The sequence below is a fragment of the Zeus faber genome (genome assembly GCF_960531495.2).
Source record: "Zeus faber genome assembly, chromosome: 13".
NCBI classification, from domain to species: domain Eukaryota; kingdom Metazoa; phylum Chordata; class Actinopteri; order Zeiformes; family Zeidae; genus Zeus; species Zeus faber.
In genome coordinates this window covers 20,255,915-20,281,742 of record NC_137198.1, presented here as the reverse complement: position 1 = coordinate 20,281,742, position 25,828 = coordinate 20,255,915, and the positions used below count along the sequence as shown (strand labels likewise).

The 25,828-nt window shown below is 43.8% G+C and overlaps 1 protein-coding gene across 3 annotated transcripts in view; it reads left to right on the top strand.

Annotated features, from left to right (window-relative positions):
* Positions 1-3,793: 3,793 nt before the first annotated feature.
* rab3gap2 (RAB3 GTPase activating protein subunit 2 (non-catalytic)) overlaps positions 3,794-25,828 on the top strand; it is a gene marked incomplete at its 3' end in the record, with an annotated part of 39,087 nt that continues 17,052 nt past the window's right edge. For 2 of the 3 annotated variants that reach the window (XM_080012819.1, XM_080012818.1), the window contains exons 1-19: positions 5,694-6,125; positions 7,180-7,271; positions 7,447-7,564; positions 7,847-7,928; positions 8,404-8,451; positions 8,586-8,661; positions 8,999-9,100; positions 9,221-9,320; positions 11,768-11,866; positions 12,009-12,157; positions 14,914-14,993; positions 17,856-17,945; positions 18,057-18,196; positions 18,961-19,156; positions 19,282-19,425; positions 22,502-22,584; positions 22,684-22,748; positions 22,869-22,959; positions 25,022-25,143. In XM_080012819.1, coding sequence (XP_079868945.1) covers positions 6,023-6,125; positions 7,180-7,271; positions 7,447-7,564; positions 7,847-7,928; positions 8,404-8,451; positions 8,586-8,661; positions 8,999-9,100; positions 9,221-9,320; positions 11,768-11,866; positions 12,009-12,157; positions 14,914-14,993; positions 17,856-17,945; positions 18,057-18,196; positions 18,961-19,156; positions 19,282-19,425; positions 22,502-22,584; positions 22,684-22,748; positions 22,869-22,959; positions 25,022-25,143 — 1,980 coding nt within the window. In that variant the 5' untranslated portion in view covers positions 5,694-6,022. Of the gene's footprint in view, positions 3,847-5,693; positions 6,126-7,179; positions 7,272-7,446; positions 7,565-7,846; positions 7,929-8,403; positions 8,452-8,585; positions 8,662-8,998; positions 9,101-9,220; positions 9,321-11,767; positions 11,867-12,008; positions 12,158-14,913; positions 14,994-17,855; positions 17,946-18,056; positions 18,197-18,960; positions 19,157-19,281; positions 19,426-22,501; positions 22,585-22,683; positions 22,749-22,868; positions 22,960-25,021; positions 25,144-25,828 lie in introns of those variants that run through there. The other variant, XM_080012820.1, reaches the window with a different exon arrangement.

Here is a 25,828-nt window from a genome sequence, read left to right as displayed (position 1 = left end):
TGTGGGTTTTACCAAAATGTGTTGGTGGTAGATGATACAATTTTTATGTTACAAATTTTTGACATGCCTTGATCATCTTGAATTAGAGATTTCAGCTGCAGCTCTCCGGCCGACGGTGGCAGCTTCATTTTAGGGAAAGAGACCGTGAATGGCTTCTTCTATTTTTCCAGAGAAAAATTTCTTTGTCTAGTTTATTACTTTCTTCCAATGGCAGCTTTGGGAGATCAATACAAACAAGCAATTGCATAATATTAAGATCATAAGAGACCTCAGATGGAGGATTAGTTGTCAGGGAATAGTCGGGGTTGCATAGAGACTATGATTTTTGGGTTAGGTGGTTCAAGGGTCAAGAGTGCTGTTTTTTTTTCATGTGCATTTTGACTCCTTTTAAATTCGACCTCTGCACCAGCGTGAAACCTTTTATTATCTTGCATTACATTAAATTGTAATGACAAACCAACTCCTGGAGTGAGCCGCGTTTTGGATATTTAATATTTAACCACCATCGGCTCTACTTCTTTTCCAGCACCTTTGCCCTACTCTCACCCTTGAGTGTAGAGGTCTTTTACCGTCTAGGTCTTTTAACATAGAATTATTTTAGCGTGGAGGTCTTAACTGGGCTCGGAGAAGCTCATGGCAGAGATGTGCTGAGATGGATGGGAAACGCAATGCATCAGGTTGCAGCAAGTTGAACTTTAAACACAAATTAACCCCCTAATATGACACCACTTCGTTGGTTTGCTGCCACCCTAACCCTGCCGTCTTACTGCTTTCACAGACAATAGCCAAGTGTCAAGAAAGAAAGATGGAGCCATTGGATGAACCCTTACCCTAACCTGTCAACACGGAGAAGAGGCTGCAATTACCACAAATTGGCGTTAAATTAGCAAGAGTTTCACTATGTACTCATTGTGCTTCACTGATGGCTAAAAACCCATTCCAATTGGTTTATTTGATTAAAAATATATATTTTTTAAGTTTATTTAAAAATGTTCTGTTTGTACAAAAAGTTAAAATACAAAGTCATTAACACACCAAACTCTAACCCTTCCCAATGTCACAAAATACACCCAACTCTAACCCCAACCCCTTAGTCACTAAACACACCGAACTCTAAGTCACAAAATACATCCAACTCTAATCGTAACTTTAAGTCACCAAATACACCCAACTCCAACCCGAACCCCAAGTCACTAAACACACCCAACTCTAACCCTAGCCCCTAAGTCATGAAATACGACCAACTCTAATCCTAACCCTAAATCACAAAATACACCCAACTCTAACTCTAACTATATCTGATTTTTCGCTCCAAGTTTTTAAAAACGACATTACCTCGGGCACCCACTGGCTGAAGGAAACTGCCTTTGGAGATTTCCAGTTGGAAAGAGATGAGTCACCAATGGGTTTTGGAGGAGTGACTTTGAAGAACGCATTGACGAGCTTGATCTTCTCAAGTACTGTACATACGCTACGTAGAGGATTCCAGCGCCTGTAGAGCCATGGTCACCGTTTTAGCCTTTAAGTCGTCTTCGGCCGGAGCGACGGCCACCAGTGAACCCTGGAGTGAACTCACATGCACCCATTTTATGATTAATGTTGCAGCACAAAGAAAGAAAGCCAAAGACGTTCTTGTCACGAGATCCCATAAAATGCTCTTTAAGGTTTTGGAGATGCCATGGCAGATGAAAGGGAACCGGAGACACCATGGACCTTGTGCCGATGTCTACAATGCAGCCATTGACGGAAAGGGGACTATCCCAGATCTGATACCATCATCAAACGGGCGTCCTCACCATCGTCACAATGTGTAAAGGGATCGCTCAGAGCGGTGTGATGGTCTCCATCAGACTCGGAAAGAGCGAATTGTAAGTCATCTGAGGCTTTCTGTTGGACGGCTTTTGGGGTTTTGGGCAACCCGTGTGTATGTCATCGAGTTGATTTTTTGGAACAACCACAAAAAGTCATTGATCCATTGAGGGATCTTCTAAACATCACAGACGCCCAAGCAAAATGAAGTGTATTTAATAAAAATTGAGTGATGAATTCTGTATTTTGACAGTGAGAGTCCATCGTTAGGAACCTCATCATGCATCAAAACTACAGTATATGAGCTGCAAATACTTGCTCTATAGACTTAAGATAGATAGATACTTTGCAATTGTCTCAGCAGCTCACATCAAAACAGAAAACAATAAAGCAATACAAGAAAAATAGGAAAAAGAAAATGGCATTTGGAAAATGTTGAAAATATACAATAAACTGTTGTAGAGAATAAAATATGGAAATATACACAAAAATGAATGTATATAACCTAAAAATAATAAAAAGATAAATAAAATATTAAAAATAAAGGTTATAAAGTCCAGAAGTTCATCTATAACAAATACAACAATAGATGCATACGATAAATAAAAATAATAAACTAGCATGTAGGTAAAATAAGCACAAAGTGAAAGATGCTAGTACTACGTAAGAGCTGTAAAATAAAAATTATTCCCGGATTCACAAGAGCAAAAGAAGAAGATCAGTCTTTGTGATGATGGCGTTAACATTAAGGCAGACGGTGTCGTGTGGCCTGCCGGGTGGAAAAGTACCTCCTGGGTGTGATGAATAGCGAACATTTTTCTCTGAGATGCGTTAAGGGACGTATTACAGGCCATGGCCGCCGGTCAGGGGAGCAGAAGCGGCGGACAATGTTTGACAAAATGTCTCGCACGCAAACTTGATCTTTATCCTTCCACGAGTTCTGGGGAAGAGGCTTCATTTTGTCCCCCGCACAGTACCTTTCCTATGTGTGCGCGTGTGTGTGGGTGTGTGTGCGTGCTAAAGCTTCCATCGATCTATCTATCTATCGATCTATCAATCTTTCTGTAGTATTTTGATTTCACTTCTTTGGAATTAAGGGGCCTAGCCTTCCTTTACAGTTGCCACTCTGTCATGTTGGTTCTCCCGGCATTCGCCAAACCCAGATTCCCCCCATCGGACTTCCAGACGATGCATCGCGCCAGAGAACGACGGCGTGCTTAACACCACTCCAGCCGGCGCTTGGCATTGCAGTTCGCGGTAACCTGAGGCTTGTCTGCAGTTGCTCGGCCGTAGAAACCCCCGCTTCATGAGGCTCACGACGAACGGCTGTTGTGCTAATGTTGCTTCCGGAGACGGTTTGGAACTCTGGAGTGGGTGTTGCGAAGCGGTGGCACCGCTTGTGTGTGGCGTACCGCCGGGCGCTTGAGCCGTTGATGCTCGCGAGACGTTTTCCACTTGACAACAAGACAACTCACAGTTTTACCAGGGCGGGTCCAGCAGGGCACAAATTTGACAAACTGGAACGCTCTTTAGTACGACCTATTCTGCTGCAAATATTTGTCTAGATTGCAGGGATTTGTACTTGATTTTATGCACCCGTATGGACGTGGCTGGAATAGTTGATCCATCTATCTAGTCCCATTATATATATATTTTTCATAATCTACATCCACCAAAGGCTCCACGAAAACAAATGGTGAATTTGTCCCACAAGCCCAAGGCCTGTATAGTGCCAGTGAGCGGTTCCCGCCACTCAGTGTGGAAGGTGTATTTATAAACGTTCTTTTGTGATTCCAAGCGGCACACGTTGGCCCCGGGACGCGGCGCTGCCACGCCAGCTCGCTTCCTGGTCAACAACGGAAGAGGGGGAACCAGATGGAGGGAGAGAGGCGGGAGGAAACCCTCGGCCCGACGGGTCCAAGGTCCTCTCCGACACCCGATTGTTTCCTGAATTTCTGCGTCCGGCCTTCCTGAGAGGAAACTTTCGGGCGCTCGTGGGTGTTTGTGGGATGTGGAGGTGGAGGAACCACGCTGGCGGTATGCCAAATGTTTTATTTTTTTAGAGGGTGTGTTGTGAAAGTATGGGAATGGGGACGACTGCATGGGAGCGTAACAATGCAGTGGACAGCTGTTCTCACTGGACACGGTGTGTTAATTCACAGAGGATATACACACACGGATGCCGTCCCTATGTTGTTTTCAAGAACGGGCTACAGAAAAATATGATAAGCAACCACTACATACTGCGTACAAATCCTTCTACACTCACAGTATATAACAGCATATCATCATATTATTTCTACACATAAATTGCACAATTTCCGAGTTCTGTCAGAATGCAAATTGTCCTTTATTGCAATTTATTACTTAACTTTATGGCTTATTGTACTTTGCATTCTTTTTTTTTTTAACTACATTTTAGTTGTATTATTCTATCTATAGTTGTTTTTGTTTTTTTTGCAGGTTTGTGCATATTGCACTTCTTTCAATTAATTATTTGTGTTGCTTCATTATTATTTCATGTTTGAGAAAATAAGAAACAAACAAATATTTTCATAGCATACATTTGGTTTGCTTACTGGCCAATAAAATAAACAGACAGACAGATATATAAATATAATTGCATTGCCACATTTTCTTGATGCAAACACTTAATTATTGTTCATTTGTGGTGTTACAGCAGCACACACCATAACAATAATAAAATATACAGTAGCTGCAGGCAGCAATGCATGGGGTCCAGGTTAGAAACGTGTGACGAAACGATGTACAAGTCCTGTGTACTATAGAATTTATTAAGATTAATGATATAACTAACTACAATAGAGTTTGACATATTACCAGGGATTCATTTGTGTGGATCTTGTCGGAACATGATCCGGGACCGCCCAGATTGGGACTGGCACCTACAGTATTTGATGTCAGTCGCGTACCTATAAACCCTCCCATCTTTCCGGGGATTCTCCTGTATTTTCCCCTTCTCTCCCGCTGTCTTCCCGTTTCAACATTTCCCACCAAATGTCCCGTATTTTTAACCTTTGTAAAAAACAACCTCTGCTCTTTCTGCTCCGCGATCTCTCTGCGCGACCAGAGCGCGTTCCCTGTTTCTCAGGACAAAACCAATAACAACAGTTGTTATTTTTTTCTTACATTATCTGATCGATGAGCCGCTGCCGGGCATTACGCGGGTTGGCTCCGGACGTGACGTGCCGCACAATGATGACGCAATGGCGATTCTCTGTGACCAGTCAGAGAAAACCAACTCCTTGTACAACATTACGCAAATTACTGCCACATTGAATGGAGTCCGATGGGGATCAAACTTGGACCACAGCGTGTGTGGACTGACCCGAACACAACTATCGTTCAAGAGTCAAGATTCAAGAGGTTATTTGTCACATATGGTCATACATATATGCGGTGAAAAGTCATGACACCCTTGTGATGACGCACTATATTGTAAGCTCTAAAATTACTAAAATGTGCGCAATCGACACGAGGCGCTCGCGCAGTAGTCCATAGAAGGGTTCATAGGGGAATCATTTATTCGTGGCGCTTTTGTATCTGACAAAAAACAATAGGGCTCTTATTTTTATTTTATTCATTTTATTATTTATTATTATTATTATTAGGGGTCCCCTAACTAATAAATAAATAATACAATTCCAAATGGGGAAAAAAACAAAACGTCGGCAATAACTAAAGAATTCAAAAACTCACGATCCAAACTCTGTATTTGTACAATGAGTGATTCAAATAACAGGGACAACAGGGACTATGACTTCTGTTGGGAAGAATGACTCCGGGAATGCGGCGTCTTTTATTTTGAAGGAAACGGAAGTCGTAACCCGGAAGTTGAAAACCCGAGCTAGCGATGTGTCGTCAACAAAACAGTGCACGACGCGGGCTGGAAGTGCAAATATAATATATTTGGATTTGACCAATTTATTGAGCTGTATGGGAGGGTTTGTTTGGTTTTAAAGGGGAGAAATGCCAACCTAACAAGCGCAGTGTCATAAAAACAACGGGACAGGTTGACTCGCAGACGGACGTTAGCCAAAAAGTCTGTCTTTAGCTACGTCGGCCCCTATTAGAATATCTGCTGTTGTTAGCACGCAGGCTAACTGGCTAGTGAGTTATTTTCCTATCGGGCTGTCATTAGCAATCAGGCTAACTGGCTAGCTAGCCGTTCTCCGGACGGGTCGGGGGAGAGATGTCCTGCTGCCTGCTGGAGTTCTGCCGAGTCCAGGACCTGAGAACCGTCAGGGAGTTTCTATTCCAAACCCAGAAACCGCCAGAGGACAACCCCCAAACAGGTAGATGGAGACATGCCTTGTTGTCAAGCACTCACTCCTGCACCAACCCAAGTGCTTGAATAACGTTTAGATGATGGATTTTAATCATAGTAATCCAGTCATCGAACCAACTTGAGGATTGCGAGGTTTCATTAAGTGTCGTTTTCTTGCCAAAGCAGCTGCATGGGTCAGTGTTGACAGTATTCCTTATACTGTTTACCAGAGAGAAGGCGTCTATAAATGCATGGCATGTCATCAAACCACATCAGTGCAGCTGCAGAGCCTGCAGATGTTTCAATGCACCACTGTTATAGACAGACAGGCGTAAATCATACATGCTGCTTAAAATACAGCAACTTAAGACCAGTACCACTGTAATAATCCTTGACAATGGTGTGTTGTGGGATATCCATATATGTAGGAGACTTTCTGAATTTGAGTGATGAATACAATGAAAGCTTGGAGACAAAAACTGGGTGATGGTGGTTGTGGGGGAAGCGAAAGAAGTGGAGGACAGCGGAGATATCTGCCCTTTTGTGCAATGAGTCATCGTCGCAGAGGCACCTCAGTAGATGCCTGTGTGATCCTGAACAAATGAGACGCATTATAGACACACACCTAGAAAGAATACCTCTTAAACAGTGAGCATGGCTCATTTAATTGTGTTATTATTTTATTAATTATTATTATTTTTGTTATTATTATTATTATTATGCCCGTAATTGGCTTTAACATTTCATTTCCTCTCTTAAGATCCATATCCACTTATTATAATCCATTGTGTTATAGTAAATGGTGTAAAGCGTAGTGAACTAGACTCACTGAATTGTTGTATTATCACACAAGAACCAGTAATTGTTTAGTTCCAATTTGTTGCTAATGGAACCCTGTGTATAACCACTAAACAAACCTAAAATCAGATAAATGGGGGAGAAGCAAAGAATCTATCACAAAAAGTTTAAAAACTTGAACCTCTTTCTAACGGGGTCTATCATTTTGACCCCATAAGGCGGGCCCGAGCCCAATCATAGCGAAGCTTCAACAGAATTCTTTCTTCTTTTCTCCTTTTCTGCAGCAGAGAATGAGCTCTCCTGGGACACCTCGGACTGGGAATCATCCTGGGATAACCCAGAAGAGAAAGAGGGCACAGCTAGCGATGCCGCCACGGTCTGTGATTTCCTTTACGTTCACTTGAGATTTATTGTAACCAATCATCAACGCAATAGTGACTTTTCCTGAAGAGCAAAAAAATGCACTTTACCCACTAATTCAAATAACTAGGCTTTGATATTAAGGTTCTGAATGGTCAATGGTCCAATGGCTCCTCACGTCTTCTCCACAGGTGGAGGAGGAGAGCGGGGCTCAGCCAGCGCTCTGGCTGCAGGACTGTGTGGTGTCGCTGTCACCCTGCTCCGACCTGCTAGTGGTCGCCCGGGACCACAGGGCCGTATTCCTCTCAGGTCCGACGTGGGCACTTATATTTATAATGATATGAGGTGTGACCATGAATGTAATATCCATATAGTGATTTGCAGGGTTCATATATAAACACGTTTCTGCAATATAACTCTCAAAGTGAGAGAGTAAAATCATCGTTCTAGAATTCTAAGGCGTATCAGTTGTCGTATTGTACCTTATGTGTTTTTAGTACACCTCAACCTATCACAGTGTATTTCGAATACATTGCTGTATTAATAGTATATTGCAATATGTTGTGATACATCATCTCCTCCACACCACAGCAAAATGGCGCACTGGCGACAGCGGCAAAGAGGAGATGACGCTTGCTGTGTCCTGGAGTGGAACACTGCGCGCTGAGGAAGGGTGAGACACGAGAGAACGACATTAAATGTGGTCAAAAGCACACAAGATGGAAGCCAAAGAGTCAGAAATTCGACATTTTGAAGGGTTTGGAAAGATAGTTTGGAATTTGGGGATAATCGTGGATAGTATGCAAGCATAATAGACAACAGTGGAGAAGAGAAGTTTCTGTTTAATGAGATGCTTTGGGTGATATGTCATTATAATATCAATATTGTCATATGAGACTAGATATTGTCAGTAAAGTAATGCAACTTTCTGAACATCATAGACTGTTCTATTCAATACCTCGCCCTGCCTGGTTATAATGTCCACATTATTAATATTTATTGTGAGTTAATTACTTATAAAAACACTAATAGTCATCCCCAAAATATCATCAAGTTATTTTGTCAAAAATATTGTCCTCCCAGCCCTTTTAACTGTTATTGACTGTTGATTATGATGACTGTGTGTGTGCTTTTGTTTTTGTTTGCAGAGAGTGTGTGAGTAGCGTCATCTGCATTCCTTTGGCCAGCCAGAAGAGGTACAACACATTCCTCTGTTTTATGATACAAATTTAGGCGTGTTTTAACATGTGTGCATTTTTTACGTATCTGTGTGTCCATGTAATATCAGCGTTTTTTAACCGTATGTGTGGGTGTGTGCCCGTACATTCAGGAGCTCGACAGGGCGACCGGACTGGACATGCGTGGTCGTGGGTTTCTCCTCTGGTCACGTGCGCTTTTACACCGAGGTATTCCACAGAAATTCATAAAATATTCTACTAGCCTCATGACACGACTCAAGGCGACTCAAGGGCCTGGGTTGACCAGAAATCAACCCAGGCCCCAAACACTGTTCTTAAAATGCAGATATTGAATGAGTATTGGGCTTTTTTCCTTATTATTAAAGTACTATGAATGATTTCCTATTAATGTAGAATTCTATAGATGGACTAGCACATTGTGTTAAGATAAAGATAATCATGCTATTTCACATATTTTTTCATGTAAAAACCTAAATTGAGGTTGGAATATCACGTAAAAAAGCTGAATAAAATAATGGATTATTGATCCCTCGTATCTGGTCAGAACGGGGTCTTGCTCTTAGCCCAGCTGCTGAACGAGGACCCTGTGTTGAGGCTCAAATGCCGCACGTACGAAATCCCTCGCCACCCGGGAGTCACTGAGCAGGTGACATACAACACACAAACACACACTCTCACACACACACACACACACACATTCACCCACAGTGTTATGAGTATAGTAATTTGGGTAACAACGAGGCCCCTCTCTCTGTCTCCTCCACAGCACGAGGAGCTGAGCATCCTCTATCCTGCCGCTCTGGTCACCATAGACGGCTTCAGCCTTTTCCAGTCACTGCGCGCCTGTCGGAACCAGGTGGCCAGAGGTACCGACGTTGACGCGTGTGTCAGGGTTCTTACCAAATCCTTGAAGTGCTTGAATGTCGTCCTCGTAAATTGAAGTACTCCAATACCTTGAAAATAGCTTAACAACCCTTTTGGGCTGAATTGCTTGAAAACTTTTTTGAAAAACTCTGTTCCTTGAAAACCTTGGATATTCCCCCTGGTTTTGTTTTTCAAATTGTAAAAACCTGAGTAAAGCTATCTTTATTTACACATAGTTCATTTCCACAACATTTAAATGCTTGCGAAAAAAAATTCCCAAAAAAAAGCGCCCCTCCGTCCCGATCTCGGCGCTTCCAGGGGCCGCTGACAACATGCTGTGTGCTACCTTGCCCCTGCTGCACTGAGGACAGTCCGCCCCGGTCGAGTCACATCGCCCTGGGCGGGGACTAGCGCACTTGGCGGCAATAAAAAAATAACCAATTAAAAAACAATAAAAATAGTATTTTTATTCTAGATTTATTTAGTTAATTTATTTTATTTTATTTTCCAACGTCAATTGAATGGAACAAAAAATCGGCTTGTGCTGTCCCGATGCGAGACTTTGCCTTACGAAAGTCAGAACAAACTTTGAAATTAGGCCTTGTAGATCTAATACAAGTGAAGAAGACTTGCCAACCTGCACGCATTTTGTGTACCAACCAAGCAATTCTTGGACAAAATACGCAGGTATGAAATGCCAGCTGAAACTGCTACGACCTTGTCTTTGTGGTTCTATAACTCCCCCACCCTCTCCTCTCACTCACTCAACATCCACTGATACGCAGCGGTACTTTATTTTCCACCGAGGCGTAACGCTGCATTGCTGAGTTCAAATGGTAAGTGGGGGAGTAATAATCAAGCACAAAAATGTGAACGTAATGTTAACATATGAAACGTGAGATGCACCGAAGTGTCAGATATATTTTCCGATTCTGTGCCGGTCAAATTTACATGCCCAATACTGTGCTCACATACTGTACTGGTAAAAAGTAAACCTGCTTGATATCCCGCGGGCGTCTGCAAGCCATTAGCGAGTGCTCGGCGAGCAGTCGGATGACGTTGTGAGCAGTTCACACCACGCGCTTGACGCTCATGGGAGTGCGCTATGATTTTCCTCGGGTGTGGGACTTTGCTCGGTAATCTCCTCAAACCTGTCGGGGAGTGGAAAATCAGGCCAGAATCACATAGCCTGAACTCAGCATTAGTTGCGAGGTGTGGCCCCCATGGATCTGGCTTGTTGTTCCAATACAACCCACAGATGCTTGATTGGATTACATCTGGGCAATTTGAAGGCCAAGTCAACACCTTGAACTCTTTGTCATGTTCCTCAAACCATTCCTGATCATTTTTTGCAGTGTGGCAGGGTGCAATATCCTGCTGAAAGAGGCTTGCCATGAAGGTATGTACTTGGTCTGCAACAATGTTTACTGTAAGTAGGTGGTATGTGTCCAAAAAACATCCACATGAATGCCAGGACCCAAGGTTTCCCAGCAGAACATTGCCCAGAGCATCACACTGCCTCCGCCATCTTGCCTTCTTCACAAAGTGCATCCTGATTCCATCTCTTCCCCAGTTAAACGACGCAGACACACCTGGCCATCCACATGTAACTGGATTCATCAGACCAGGCCATCTTCTTCCATTGCTCCGTGGTCCAGTTCTGATGCTCACATGCCCATTGTAGGCACTTTCGGCTGTGGACAGGGGTCAGCCTGGACACTCTGACCGGTCTGTGGCTACACAGCCCCATGCAAGCTGCGATGCACTGTGTGTTCTGTCACCTTTCTATCATAACCAGCATTAACTTTTTCGGCAAGTTGTAGCCAGTAGCTCTTCTGGGGATCGGACCAGGGCTATCCTTCACTCACGTGCATCAATGAGCCTTGGGCACCCAGGACCTTATTACCGGTTCACTGTTTGTCCTTCTTTAGACCACCTTTGGTAGGTACTAACCACTGCATACCGGGAACACCCACAAGACCTGTCGTTTTGGAGATGCTCTGACCCAGTCGTCTAGCCATCACAATTTCTCCCTTGTCAAAGTCTTTCAGATCCTTACACTTGCCCATTTTTTCTGCTTCCAATACATCAACTTCAAGAACTGACTGTTCACTTGCTGCCTAATATATCCCACCCCAGGGGCCATTCGAACAAGATGATCAATGTTATTCACTTCACATGTCAGTGGTTTTAATGTTGTGGCCGATCAGTGTATATACACTAATATTAATAATAGACAATGAGACTAAGATTATATCATATTTTAATGAATGAAGATCACCTTGAAATGCTCAAAAAAATACTTCTAGTCCTTGAATTTAATTTTGTTGTACCAGAATGAACCCTGACAAAAGCAACATACAGCAGTGAACACCAGTGATGTTTTCCAATAGTGTCCTTTTTTATGGTATAATCCCACCCCCCCCCCCCCCCCCCACCCCCCCGGCAGCGGCAGCTGCTGGCAGCGATGTGATCCAGCCTCCACCGTTGGCCTACAAGAAGTGGGGGCTGCAGGACATGGACGCCATTGTGGACCACAGCAGTGTGGGTGAGGATGTGAGGGAGAGAGAGAGAGACAGTAATGTAATGTTGTGGGTGCAAAGACAGGACATTAAGGAGAATGATTACTTTCTTTGGTTTCCAGAGGGATATAAATAATCTATATATTTCTATCTTTCTCTCTATTCCAGGCATTATGACGCTGTGCGTGTTCGACCAGATGAAGAATGCCTCCATCCTGGGGGGGTTCCATGCCTCGGTGAAGGGCAGCCCCCCGGCCATGAGCCAGTACATCACAGTAGGCGGGGGGCCCTACACAGGCTTCTACTACGCCATAGAGGTGGGTAGCTGTGTGTGTGTGTGTGTGTGTGTGTGTGTGTGTGTGTGTGTGTGTGTGTGTGTGTGTGTGTGTGTGTGTGTGTGTGTGTGTGTGTGTGTGTGTGTGTGTGTGTGTGTGTGTGTGTAAAGGATTCACGCACAGAGTAACAGTCTCTAGTCTTTCCCCATGTACAGTTTCAAAGGACAGTGACATCACGAGAAAGAAAACACATTTAAAGCCTGATTCACACCAATTACGACAAATGACAAACCTGAAGTCTATTCATTCCTATGGAGAGTTGCCTCCAGAGGGGTTTGCATTTTTCAGCTGCTGCGATGAGTTTCAGTCCAATGCTACTACTGGAAGATACGTTAGTCAAGTTATTTTAATTGGAAGTGGGCTTTAAACTAAGTAAATAGCTCAATAAGTATAAAAACATATGGTCATTGACATTTACATTGGATGTCACCATATTCAGTATCAATAAGTTTATTTTTATATAAGTGAATTGTGTGCATTTTTATCTTTGTTTGGACTTTGCAAACACCATATAAAGGGAGTTTTAAACTCTCATACATGGAACATGGTAAATGTCCAACCGAGCAAACCACTCAATGTTGTTCTGGAAAAAACAAGCGCTCCAAGTTTCTCTGACATAATTTTGTGACGTGCGTCTCAGGTGCAGTTTACCCAACGGCCACTAGGGGGAGAATATGACTGTGTGATGTGGCTACGGATTAGGTGTGGTGTGACGCGGGCTTTGCATAATGTGGCTATATGTCAATGGGGAACTTCATTTGTTATGCCGCCATCTTTTCAATGAGTTTAGTGCTGTTTTGAGGTGGAATGTTCCGGGTTTTTTTTGTATCTCCTCCAGACTTGTGCCTGCTCCCGTGCCTGTCTTTTTATTTTAGATCTATTTATTTTAGTTTGTTTCTTGCATGTATGAAACAAACTTTGTTAACACAACTGAGTTAAGGGATGGTCCTGCTCCGTACTGTTCCAAAAAAACCCGGAGACACATGTCTCCCTGTTTCTTTCACTTGCTTTGGGACTTAGTAAAAAATTTAGTAAAAACAGGATGTTTTTGTGTAAATACTTTACTTGTGAATAAAATATCCTGCACTTCTGGAATGGGGATTGCATTGGCCACATTCCATTTTGTTCTATGCACGCACATCTACTTGCGCGCATAGATCACATCTACATGTGTGTAGATGTGATGTATGTTACTATAATTACGCAGACAACACACACATTTATATAACCACATCACCAGTGGCCTATGGTCTGAAACAATCACCGAGCAAGTGCATTGCATAAATCAATAATTGTATGTGCCACAATTTTCTCCAATTGAAGAAATTGACAAAGACAAAATTGAATTTATTGTTTTTGCAGCCAAGGAAGAGTGACTAAAAGTCAGCGCTTATGTTAGAAAGCACAAACCAAGCCAGAAATCTTGGTGCAGTCATGGATTCGGACCTAAATTTCAACAGCCACATTAGAACAATTATAAAGTCAGCTTACTAGAACCTTAAGAATATATCAAGGATTAAAGAAATTATATTTTAGCAGAATTTGGAAAACCTTGTCCATGCATTTATCTTCAGGGGACTATAATACTGTAACAGTGTCCTTACAGGTCTCCCTAAAAGATCAGTCAGACAGCTGCAGTTGATTCAGAATGTTGCTGCTCGAGTCCTCACTAGGACCAAGAAAGTGGATCATATCAGTCCAGTTGTCAGATCTTTACACTGGCTTCCTGTCCGTCAAAGAATAGATTTCAAAATACTACTGTTGGTTTATAAAGCAGTGAATGGTTTAGGGCCACAATGAATTTCTTATCTTCTGCTGCGTTATGAACCATCAAGACCTCTCAGGTCATCTGGGACAGGTCTGCTTCCCTTTGACTCTGTCCCTTGAGTCAAAACTAAACATGGAGAAGCAGCGTTCAGTTTTTATGCACCACATATCTGGAACAAACTCCCAGAAAACTGCAGGTCTGCCGCAACTCTCACCTGTTTTAAATCAAGGCTGAAGACTTTTCTGCTCGCCGCTGCCTTTTACTAAGCCAAATTGTCTTTTCTTGCACTGCACCGTAACGCTTGTGACTTGATCTTATACACTCTATGTATGATATTTTGTATCTTTATAAAGTGTTATTTCCTTTTACAATGTTTTGCACTTTGTCTTAATGCTTCTGATGTTTTATGTAAAGCACTTTGAATTGCCTTGTTGAAATGTGAATACTAGTGGCTTGGTGCACACTGCATTATAACAGTTTTGGCCTATCTCAAATGGCGTTTTCAAATAACTGAAACATCTCCTGATCAGTTGTCCAGGGCTAGGGTTTCGCCTTGACAAGGGAAAACGCTATTCGGGGAATAGGCAAAATAGTTTTTAACAAAGAAAAGATCACCATACCGGTTCTTCAAGGCTCGGATATCACCGTGATTAGGTAAAATGCTATGTGGGGAATAGGCAAAATAATTGTTAGCGAAGCGTAAAACAAGGTTTCTTTGATTGTTTTTTTGCACAGCACTGTAACTTTTAGGCATTCTATGAACTGTATTACATTTTTTACTTTATGCATTCAAAGTCCTTTTGCACTTTGTCTTAAGGCTTTTTGTAAAGGACTTTGAATTGCCTTGTTGTTTAAATGTGCTATATAAATAAACTTGCCTTGCCTAGGTTAACCTGTGTAAAAAGTAGCATAATAGTTCCTCTTCAAGTCTACACTGTTCAACACAATGTGTTTCTTTCTCGCTCTGCAGGGGAGCTCCCAGCCTCTGCTCTCCCACGTGGCTCTAGCTGTGGCCAGCAAACTCACTTCAGCCCTCTTCAGCGCTGCCAGGTCTGGTGTGTGTGTGTGTGTGTGTGTGTGTGTGTGTGTGTGTGTGTGTGTGTGTGTGTGTGTGTGTGTGTGTGTGTGTGTGTGTGTGTGTGTGTGTGTGTGTGTGTGTGTGTGTGTGTTCCCCCTCACAGGCTTTCCTTTATTACGTCTGGCCCAGGGATTCCCATCCTTTTTTGTCCCACGGACTGTTTTTCCTTGACAGTCATTGTGGACCGGGGGTTGGGGGATTGTAAGTGATTGTACTCCCCTTATTCACATCTTGGCATTTATAAATATGCTTAGCCCCGGTTTAGCCCCCAAAGCACTTAATGAAGTTTTTTTTAGAATGTTTTGTAATAAAGAAACATAAATATATTAAAGTAAGGGTCTTCACCCTGGCTGCTGCCGTGCGTGCAGGCTGGGACGCGTGTGTGTGTGTGTGGGGGGCGGACAGCGAGGTGTGGAACAGCGAATGCTTTGTTCCATTGAAGTCGGAACTCAATGAAAAATCCAACCTTGTATTTTGGAAAAGTGTAAAGGAACTGACGGATGTGCCCCTTGGATATGTTCTCCTTGACCCAAAGTTGTGATGTATAATCCCTCCAGTAATCGAGGTGGTACTGCGATAGTCTGCCGACAGTCGGCCCTGGGCCCTCAGGCCCTGTTCTGGCTCTGGTTCAGGCTCTGAGGGGTCGATGACCAGTTCCCTGGCCCCTAGGTGCCTGAATGGACTGGCACCCTGCAGGGTAGCGATGCTGGTGCGGTTGGACCCATTGGGAGCCCCCAGGGCGAGCTGCTGACTGGGGGGTGGCTGTCATCCTGACCACCTGGGGTTCTCTGCTGCCTAGCTGCAGGCCTCAGTATGCCTCTCAAGCCTGCAAACTGATATCTGGTCTGGCTCGCCTGCACCATACGTTCCAGAGCCTGCTGTGCTACCTGGCCAAACAGCTGGCATGGGAGCACTGGGAGGGTGCGGAGTGTTTGCCTACAAGCCTCGGAATGAGGGGATTGAGTGAGCCAGACTTGTCTGTGAGCCAGGGTTAGTGTCGACATGAGCCTGCCAATCTCCCTCAACATGAATGCAAAGGACTGCAGTGATGGGTCACTGAGGCTCAGTGCTAGGGCGTCCTCGCCTGACATTTCTAGCATCTGGGACAAGTCAAGCATGATGTGGTTCCCCATGCGGCCCATGCAGGCAGCTATGACGTATGACCTGTTGATAAGGTCATCAGTGATGCGGACACTGAGCCAGAGGGCAATGGGAGTTAGGCCTCAATGCCTTATCATGGGAGACAATTAGCAAGGCTATGGTGGGCTCTGGCGCTGGCATCCTGCATGTCCGCCAAGGCCCTGCTACCACTAGAATGGCAGAAAAGGGACTTGGGGTCCACCCAACACCTTTGTAGCTCCCCAATGTAGTCTAGAAACAGGGGAACACTACAAGTGACCATATGAAGGGAATGCCTAAAGAAAGCACTGGTACGACCAGGGTTTGTCCAGCCCCAGGCGTGCCAATGCCATCTGAATGTGGTTGGAACAGAATGAGCATTCACTGCTGTCATCGTGCCTTTGCCACCAGTGGGTCCTTCCTGGCCCCCTTCCTAGGTGGGGCCCCTGACGCTTCTGTTTGTGGGTGCCTGTGTAGCCCTGTACCAGCACCCACCCTGTCCTGGGAGCCGAGTGGTGGACCTTTGACCTGAGACAGTTGAGAGACCTTCAGGGTCAGTGGCATGAAGCAACAGTTAATGCAGGCACCGCCAGTCAAGCCCTGCCTCGAGTGCTCCACCCCCAAACACCTAGGGCAGAGATCATGTCTATCTGTGGCCAGCAGATGAGCCATGCACCCGGAACAAGTATGATTGCTCATAGCTCCTTCTTTTGCTACCGTTTAACTGGCTGACGTGATCCGGTCAGGCCGCCTGATACTATCAGAACTAACGCCGAAGACAGCAATGTGCTCGCAAAAAAAAACAGTGCACCCCAAACTGACACTCCTAGCTGTTTGTTAATGGGTTGATGCACTCAGGCGAAGCCGCAAGATGCTATCAGAGCTAGCACTGTGCTGGCAGCCAGTTCAACTACCTGCAGCGTAACCTCCTCGGCTCAGCTCTCCACCCTGTGTGTGTATGGTAACCGCTCTCTTAAACTGTACACAAGGCTAGGGATACCGTACCCTGTTTTCATGTTTCCGTGCTTGCAGTCCAACTGTAGGGCTCAGCCACTTGGGGACAAAAGGTCACCGACAAGACCCCACACTGCGCGAGTGTGCGAAGCTGTTTTTTATTTTTATTTTTTTGGTTTAGACTGTAAGCTCCTCGCAGAACCGGATTTTTTTTTTTTCAACCTGCGTTTCTCCCTGCTATGCGAGAAGATCTGAAGGAACAGAACCCTGGGTCCCGGGTCCCAGGTCACATGTGATTACATAGGGGTGGAACCTGGGTACCGGGGGTCACATGTAACTTTATTGATATAAAGTTCTCGACTGCTCGGTGCATAAATCCAGTGTGAAACACTGCCTCTGGGCGGTCAGTAAGAATGAATTAGAACAGTTGGTGCAGATAATATGTGAAACCATGTTTCCACCAAAAAGATGTTAAGTGCAAACACGGCAAACCCACAATCTAAAGAAATCCGCTGTTTTCATTGGTCATCCTCGGTCAGTACTATCTGTTCTGCGGCCCGGTACCGGTCTGCGGCCCGGTTGTTAAGAACCCCTGGTCTAGCCAATAGCGTCTCATTTCTCTTCTTTCATTTACTCATTCCTCCCTTTGTCTCTCTTTTTGTTACCTTTGACTCCTGCTCTCCCACGGGACTCTCTCTCTCTCTCTCTCTCTCTCTCTCTCTCTCTCTCGCTCTCTCTCTTTCTCTTTCTCACTCTCTCAGTGGGTGGCTAGGTTGGAAGAACAAGAGTGAAGAGGAACCAGCCCAAAAGCAGAAGCCCAAGGTGGAGCCAGCTACACCCTTGGCAGTCAGGTGACCTTTCGCCATCTTTGGCTTTGCTTCCATCTCCACCATAAGTGTTTATATCCAGTACATCTGGTACGTTATTTTCCGTGTATCAAAAGCCTTTATCTTAACCCCAAGGTTCGGTCTCCCGGACTCCCGACGCCACGGTGAGTCCATCTGCCTGTCGCCGTGCAACACACTGGCTGGAGTGACGGACGATTTTGGGCGCGTCACGCTGCTGGACGTGGCCAGAGGCATCGCCATTCGCATGTGGAAAGGTGAGGGGCAGGACAAAAAGTTAAGACAAACAAGACAAATAGTCTGTGCAAGGAGAGACATGATATATTGTGAACAGATAACCGTTACATTCACCAGCAAAAAAATGAAATACAATAAAATATATTTGAGTTTATTACTTGCAGGGATGACAGTAATGAGCTCAACCCCGCGGTGACATCATGTGACTGCGGTAGTCATCACTGCCCTAGTTGAACGTGCCTCCCCGATGAATTGTATTTAAGAAATAGATTGTATAGCCTATTGTTCGTTTACCAGGCAACAAACCTTTTTTAAATTGTTTTTATTTTTTATATAATATATTTTTAAACTGTTTAACTGATAATATTAATCGCTCAAAATTATTTTTGTTGGTTAACAGTTATACCGTTAATTATTAACATCCTTACTGTGTATCTTTACCTTATTTATTGTATTTGTTACCTGCTAATTGTATGTTTTATACATTAACTTTTTTTTGTACATTAAACGCCAAACCCATGTACATGGTTGAGGTCTCGTTGGAGCCAGGGCGTTTCAGACATCTTGTGGTGCAAGTTTGATCCACATAGATCAACATTTTAGCAAGAATTTTTGAGTTAATGTATTAAGAAATGTTGATATATTGTGTATCATGCGAAATTCCCTTTGACTATTCTCCCATATCACCATCGCCTTCCAAAGAGTACAATTTTTTCTTCATCTTGGTCACAAAGTAAATTTGTGGATTTATTTTAAGGTGTCACCTGTCCTGCCTGTCTCCCAGGTTACCGTGACGCCCAGCTGGGCTGGGTTCAGGTGTCGGAGGGACGGGGCGAGAGGGAGTCCTCCCCCTCGGCCCCCCTTCCCCGCCGCCATGCCCAGTTCCTGGTCATCTATGCCCCTCGCCGAGGGATCCTGGAGGTGTGGGGCACCCAGCAGGGGCCCCGCGTGGGGGCTTTCACTGTGGGCAAGCACTGCAGGTACACTGCCTCCTGCACGTACACAACAGCTACACACAGACAATTGAAAGAAATGACCAAGCACAAAATGAACTCTGTGTGTGTGTGTGTGTGTGTGTGTGTGTGTGTGTGTGTGTGTTTTCCAGGCTGCTGTACGCAGGATACCGCCTGATGGGGGTGAACAGTGTGACCAGTCAGGGCTGGCAGCACCACACCCAGCAGGTGTGTCTGCTGGACCCCGCCACAGGAGTGCTGAGGGCCATCACCGTGCCTTTCCACCTGGCTCTGAGGTGGGTATATAACACGGGGCCGACCTTAAACACACACATGCAGGTCTGGCTGAATCACAGGCCTTTTGACATTAATTGTGTTGACTCTTGTGGGGGGGTGGAGGATTTGGAGTGATGAAGAGTAGCACTTGCTGGTTGTTTGCTATGATGCTAGCAAGTCGTCGGAGGCTAAAATCCCTAAGCTATGTGTCTTATTGAATCCATGCCGTGAAAAATTTCGTAGAGATGAAAGGGGTTCCGTGAAGATGCTGGATAGGTAGATGAGGGTTCACTGAGTGTATACTGAATACATCTATGATTCAAAATGTTTCTAAGGGAGGCTAAGACTGAGCAATGTTGCCTCCATGATGCATTCTTATAGTATTTGTAGCATTATAACCACATTAATGTTTAAAATTGCACTCAAGAAAAAAAAAAATGCGGTCAATTTATGTAGCGTTGACACTGATGTGATCGCTGGTGGCGTGATGAAGGTTTTGAACAAAATGGGCTTTGAAGTTCAAATCCTCTTCCATCTCTGGTTCATTTCTGGAACTAAAGTATGCTTGCTGGAGGCGGTCATAGTACAGCTGAGGAGACTCTTGTCTTCCTTGCTTGACTTCTAAAGCGGCAGTTAAACCCGTCTGTGATACACTGTCAGTGCCCTCTCCTACCCATGCAATGCAGAGCCGCTCATAATCCACTCTGACAGAGTTAAGCTGACGCCCAATGAACTTGCTGACATCACGACTGGATGTTCCCCTTATCAGATAAATGTTATTGTCTGCTGTGGCACTTTTGAATCTTCGCAAAAATAAATCAATGTCTCTCAGATATGCGCCGATATCGTGAGAGCCATCAAAGTCAAGTGCAAAACGTTTAAATGTTTTTACCGATCTTATCGTATATTGTGGGAACTCAATTCTGATGTGAGCCGTGGGGAGGTTTTTTTTACAGATAGACTGGTCGGTTTCTATCCTGCTCAAGAGGATGTTGTAGTTGTCTCCTAAAATCTACCGACTCTCTCTCTGGTTCTCTGTGACTGTTGTGCCTCCATGCTGCTACTAGCTATCCTTAGTTGCTGTTCTAGCCCCTGTATGTACCCCTGTTCAAGCCCCTGTATCATATTCTAGGAGGGATTGTTCTAGATTTTTGCAACTTTCTTTTCGCTCAGCTTTCTCTTCGTCTTTTGAAAACTCACTATCTTCCTCATATTGTGCCTCTGCTCTGGCTTAGAACTGTTTAGCCTCCAGGTTACCTGTGGTAACTGCAATCTCTGAAATCGCCGCTGCCAGGTCAGAGGAATCAGCATCCGGGTTTTGCATTGTGTAGCCATATAATGACTCCTGGATCTCTTCGAGTTGGGTCGCTCCGGAGGCCATGATTTCAGTTCTCACAGAGTCAGTCTGGGCGAACTGATTCGACTCCCTGACCATTTCGGGGTTGAATGGCGATGGCTTTTGCGTGCTTCTCTCGTTGTGGTTGAGCGTTGAATCAAATAAATGTAGCTACACTAACTTAATCAGTTAGGCTTGAATCTTTTGTGGATCGGTTGAAACAAAAAGAAGAAAATAATGTTACATTACAAAAAAAACCCCACAAGGTTTTGTGAAAGTAAAATTAAAAAGGGACATTTCAAAATAAATGAAAGAAAATAAGAAAACACAATTATTCTCAATTATTATGGGTGGCTGAACCGAACTTTCGCGAAAACAACATTTTAAAGAAAATAAATCGAAAAACTTAAAAATAAAAAGAAAAGTTCTTAAACTGGAGTGATGTCCCGCCTAAGGGCTCAGTGGTCAACAGCCTCTTTTAAAACACTCGTCAGGGAAGGAGGAGTCTGGGTGTCTAGTATTTGTGTGTCTCCTTTCTTACTGGCTAATTCTTTCAAACAAGGGAATGTAACTCCTTACACACAAAAGTCACATAACTTCACTTCATTATGTTGACACCAATTAATGATTTCAAAACAAACTCTTGTGAAAGTGTTTGCAAACAAACAAATAAAAATTGTTCAGACATCAGTCATCGTTCAAAGCCATTCTATCAGTAACATTTGTGACTAATTAACTATCGACACCATTTAAAATTACTAAATATCAGCATAAAACACTTGTAATAAATGGCATACAATTCATCATCTTTAATTTGATTATACCACACACAATGGGCATTGTACTTTTGGTGGTTACCACAATTTCTGTTGGCCACTAGATGACAACCTGGCAACATGAAAGTTAATACATTCAAACATTATTTGTAGTAACTTCACTAATTTACATCCTACAGTGATGAGAGTTTGATCATTTTTCATGGAACCATCTGCAAAAATAGTGTTCCTTCAATTACTGACGGATTTGAACTTGGTTTACATTAATTCAGACTTAGTAAGCCTAAGTCTGGCTTGGAGAGTCTGACACAAAGGAGAGATTGCAGATACAAATTACTCATGGATCTCCTTCCAGATATGTCTTTGGACAGCCTCCCCATGGGTGGTCCGTCATGATCAAAGGGAAACAGGGGGAGGGAGGAAAGAGTGGTTCATTGTTTGGGCCACTAACCCCTTTGGGTCCTTGAGTGGTCTTGTTTCCTACTGTTGATCTACTCATTGCATCTGATTGTCCGTCTGTCAGGATGCAGACAATATTAAAACACAAAGGCCTTGCGTTGGGTTTTCGTGATCACAAGGTAAAGATGCGCGTTACGTGTGAAATGAGAGAGAGGAGAAGCGGGATAACAGTCAGTTGGTCACCTTCCCGTCTGTCTTCATTCCATCCAAATTGGCATCATTATTGTTTTGGAATGCAGAGAGCTGCTAGAGATCCTGCAAAATCAGTGAGCAGTTCATTAACCCCTCCTGTGAGTCTCTGGGGAAACTTCCAGAGGGGGCAGTCCTGTCGGCTTCCGCTTCATATTTACAGCTTCTAGCTGTGGGGGAAGAACCTAAAGTACTTTCCTTTATTATCAGAAGGTTAATGAAACACTGCTGTTATTTAGGTATGAATTTACAGCCTTAAATGTGTCACTTATATACTCTAGTTGCCTGAGCCCTTTTCACAGCACCACATTTGTTCTCGCTCCCTCCCTGTTCTAGCGACAAGAAGAGCGAGCGCGCCAAGGACATGCACCTCCTGAAGCGGCTGACCACCATCCTGCGCAGCAGGGAGGTGGAGCCCGGTAAAACGCGCTACATATGAGATACTCTGAGGCTTAGATCTGTAGGGAACAACGCCGGTTTGCTTGTTTTGTGCCTTGACCTGTTTCCTCTCCACTCAGACATCTTGGAGAGCGAAGCCCGGAGCGTGCTGCTTGACATCAAGCACCCCGCCATTAAGAAGCAGGTGTGGATGCACGACCAAAAACTGAGCCTCACACCCACTTGAAGGGTACAGCAGTTTAAAAAGGCCCCAATATTTAAATATGTAACCGTTTTGCCTCCTTTGCGTCACCTTCACCCCCAGGCCTTGGAGTCTTTGCTGGCCAATAAGAAGGCCCCGGTCTCCTGCCTAACCAACATCACCAGCGCCTTGCACGACAGTCTCAAGGAACAAGGTACTACGACGCTGCTTTCTACAGACGGTTCTTACTACTACGGCATGGTTCAGAAGTGTATATTTGGAAGATGGTTTTCAGGATTGGAAATGGGGAACCGGGATTAAGACCCATTTTATGACAGTGAATATTGTTGCTGTAGCACAGGATTATTATTTAATATTATTATTTTTGTTTTTAACATATTTTGCCCACCTACTGTTGCTATGACACTTATGTGTTGTTAAATTGTTAATTACAGGTTGCTATGCATTAGGGCTTTCAACATTGGCCAAAAATCACGTTCAAATATTCTTTCTGAAAAAACACATACACTACTCACAAAAAGTTGTGGATATTTGACTTTCGGGTGAAATTTATGGAAAATGTAAAAGGTTCACGCTACAGTGATATTATATCATGAAAGTAGGGCATTTAAGTAGAAGCATGCAATGGTGATTTCCTCATCTCAAACAATTTATTGAAACAAAAGGCAACAACAGTGGTGGGTTTACCACAACAAAAAATGTCAATGTCTCAATAACTTGTCATGTGCCCTTGAGCATCAATTACAGCTTGACGACGTCTCATGCTGTTCACAAGTCGACTTATTGTCTGCTGAGGCCTGGCCCCCCACTCTTCTTGAAGGGCGGCCCTCAGGTCATTGAGGTTCTGGGGCACAGAGTTACGAGCCTCTACACGGCGACTCAGCTGATCCCATAGGTTTTCTATGGGATTCAGGTCTGGAGAAAGTGCAGGCCACTCCATTTGAGGTACCCCAGTCTCCAGCAGCCGTTCCCTAATGATGCCACCTCCATGAGCTGTAGCTTTGTCGTCCATGAAGATGAAATGAGGCCTGTGTTGTTCATGCAGGGGCACAATGACTTATAATGATGTTATTCAGGTAGTATGGGCTTGTCCTTGTACCATTAACAAAGTGTAGGGAAGTTCTGTATTGACTAGACACACCTGCTCACACTGTAACACCACCACCACCAAAGGCTCGTCTGGTGACAACAGTGGCTGATGCATAGCGCCCTCCTTGACGTCTCCAACATCGTTGGCGGCCATCATTTCTGCTCAACGTGAATCGACTTTCATCAGAGAACAGCACTGAGGCCACTGGTCCCTCGTCCAGCGTAAATGCTCCCTGGCCCGTGAAAGTGGCCCTGGAGTTGAGTGGCATCATCATCCGATTCTGCAGGACACTGTTCACAATGAAGCCCTCATCAGTGTGGGATGTGGCCAAAGGACGTCCACTTCTATGCCTTTCTGTGACTCTTCCAGTCTCTGTATCTCTGTTGCAACCTGCTGATGACACTCTGTGACACTCTAAGCTCAGTGGCCATTTCCCTCTGAGAACATCCTGTTTGAAGCCTTGCAGTGGCGAGGTACTGTTGATCAGTTGTTAGGTGTCGTCTTGGTCTCATGATGTCAAAATGTGAACAGCATGATGAAGAGGACTGTTTAAATACCAATTCTAATTGAACCAGGAAATGTATTGGTCGATTCATGGATCAAACACCTATTGTGAATTTTGCCGTTTAGCTCCTGGTTAGAGAACAGCAAGTTGTGCAAAAAGAACTGAAACACTGAACAGTTGGACATGGGCGTTCAAAAGTTTAGAGAAGGTCAAATTAAGTTCACCTGTAAAGATTATAGTGCATTTTAGGTTCATCCTGAAATTTCACCCGAAAGCCGAATATCCCTAACTTTTTGTGAGTAGTGTAGACTTGAATGTATTGGAATATCTATAACTAATAATTCGGGCAAGGTTGCTGTGTAATACATGTTTGTTTCGTATTGTTCATTTTTCCATGGAAAATACATAATTTAATAAAGGAATTGCACTAGAGTTAGCGTCAAGCTAATTAACATCTGTAGTCTCTGGGCAGGGAGTCACAATACATATGACACATTACAGTGCAGAATACAATACAACAGTGTAAAATAGTTGACTTACTAGATCAAATTAGCCGTACCAGGCACTCCTTAGTGACGACATAATTGTCGTTGACATGAGTTTCGACTGCAACCCAGACTTCATACAGTGTGTTTCTAAATGCTTAAATGCTTTATTCAGACCCTGAGGCGGTGGACGAGGCGCTGCTCCAGCTCTGCTCAACTCAGCTCAAGCTGCTGCAGCTCTACACGGAGCTCCAGCTGCTGCACGCCGCTGCAGACACGGAGCCCTGCCCCGACGATGTAAGGGGAACACATAATGCATATAGCCTGAATCAGAGTATATACATATATATTGGGTTCAGATATATAGATATAATAATATAAATAATAGACAATGAGACTCAGATTATATAATTATTTTTTTCCAATTGAAAATTGATTACATTTGTTTTGCGTTAAGTCCTTAAAAATGAAAGAAATAGTGTTTAAAAAGTACTTAAAATTCCTTGAATTTAATTTTGTAATGCCAGAGCGAACCCTGTATACACTCACGTGGTTATTTTGCTAAGAAATCCAATATTTTATACTTTTATTAGCTGCTACTTTTCGAAACAGGCGTTCAAGGTATTCCCGTAATGCACGACCGTTTTAGAGCAAACACAAAATTGTGTTTTGGATGGACTTCTGGGATGTAAACACAGATGATCTTGTGAATTTCTACTTTAAGAAATTATAAACAAAACTGAATCATGAATAAAGTCATCATGTGTTTAACATTGCCTCAATGATATCAACTGTTGGATGGCACAGAATTTTCTTCAGCTCAATAATTCAAAAAACAGAAATGACATTGTTCACGCCTCTCAATTCTACCAGTCAAATTGAGGGGCGCCATGGTCTTCTGTTTGCAAATGGGAAGCCTGTTGCCGGAAAGTTGGGAGTACTATTTGATTCTGACCAAAACTTTGAACTGCAAGGTATAAAA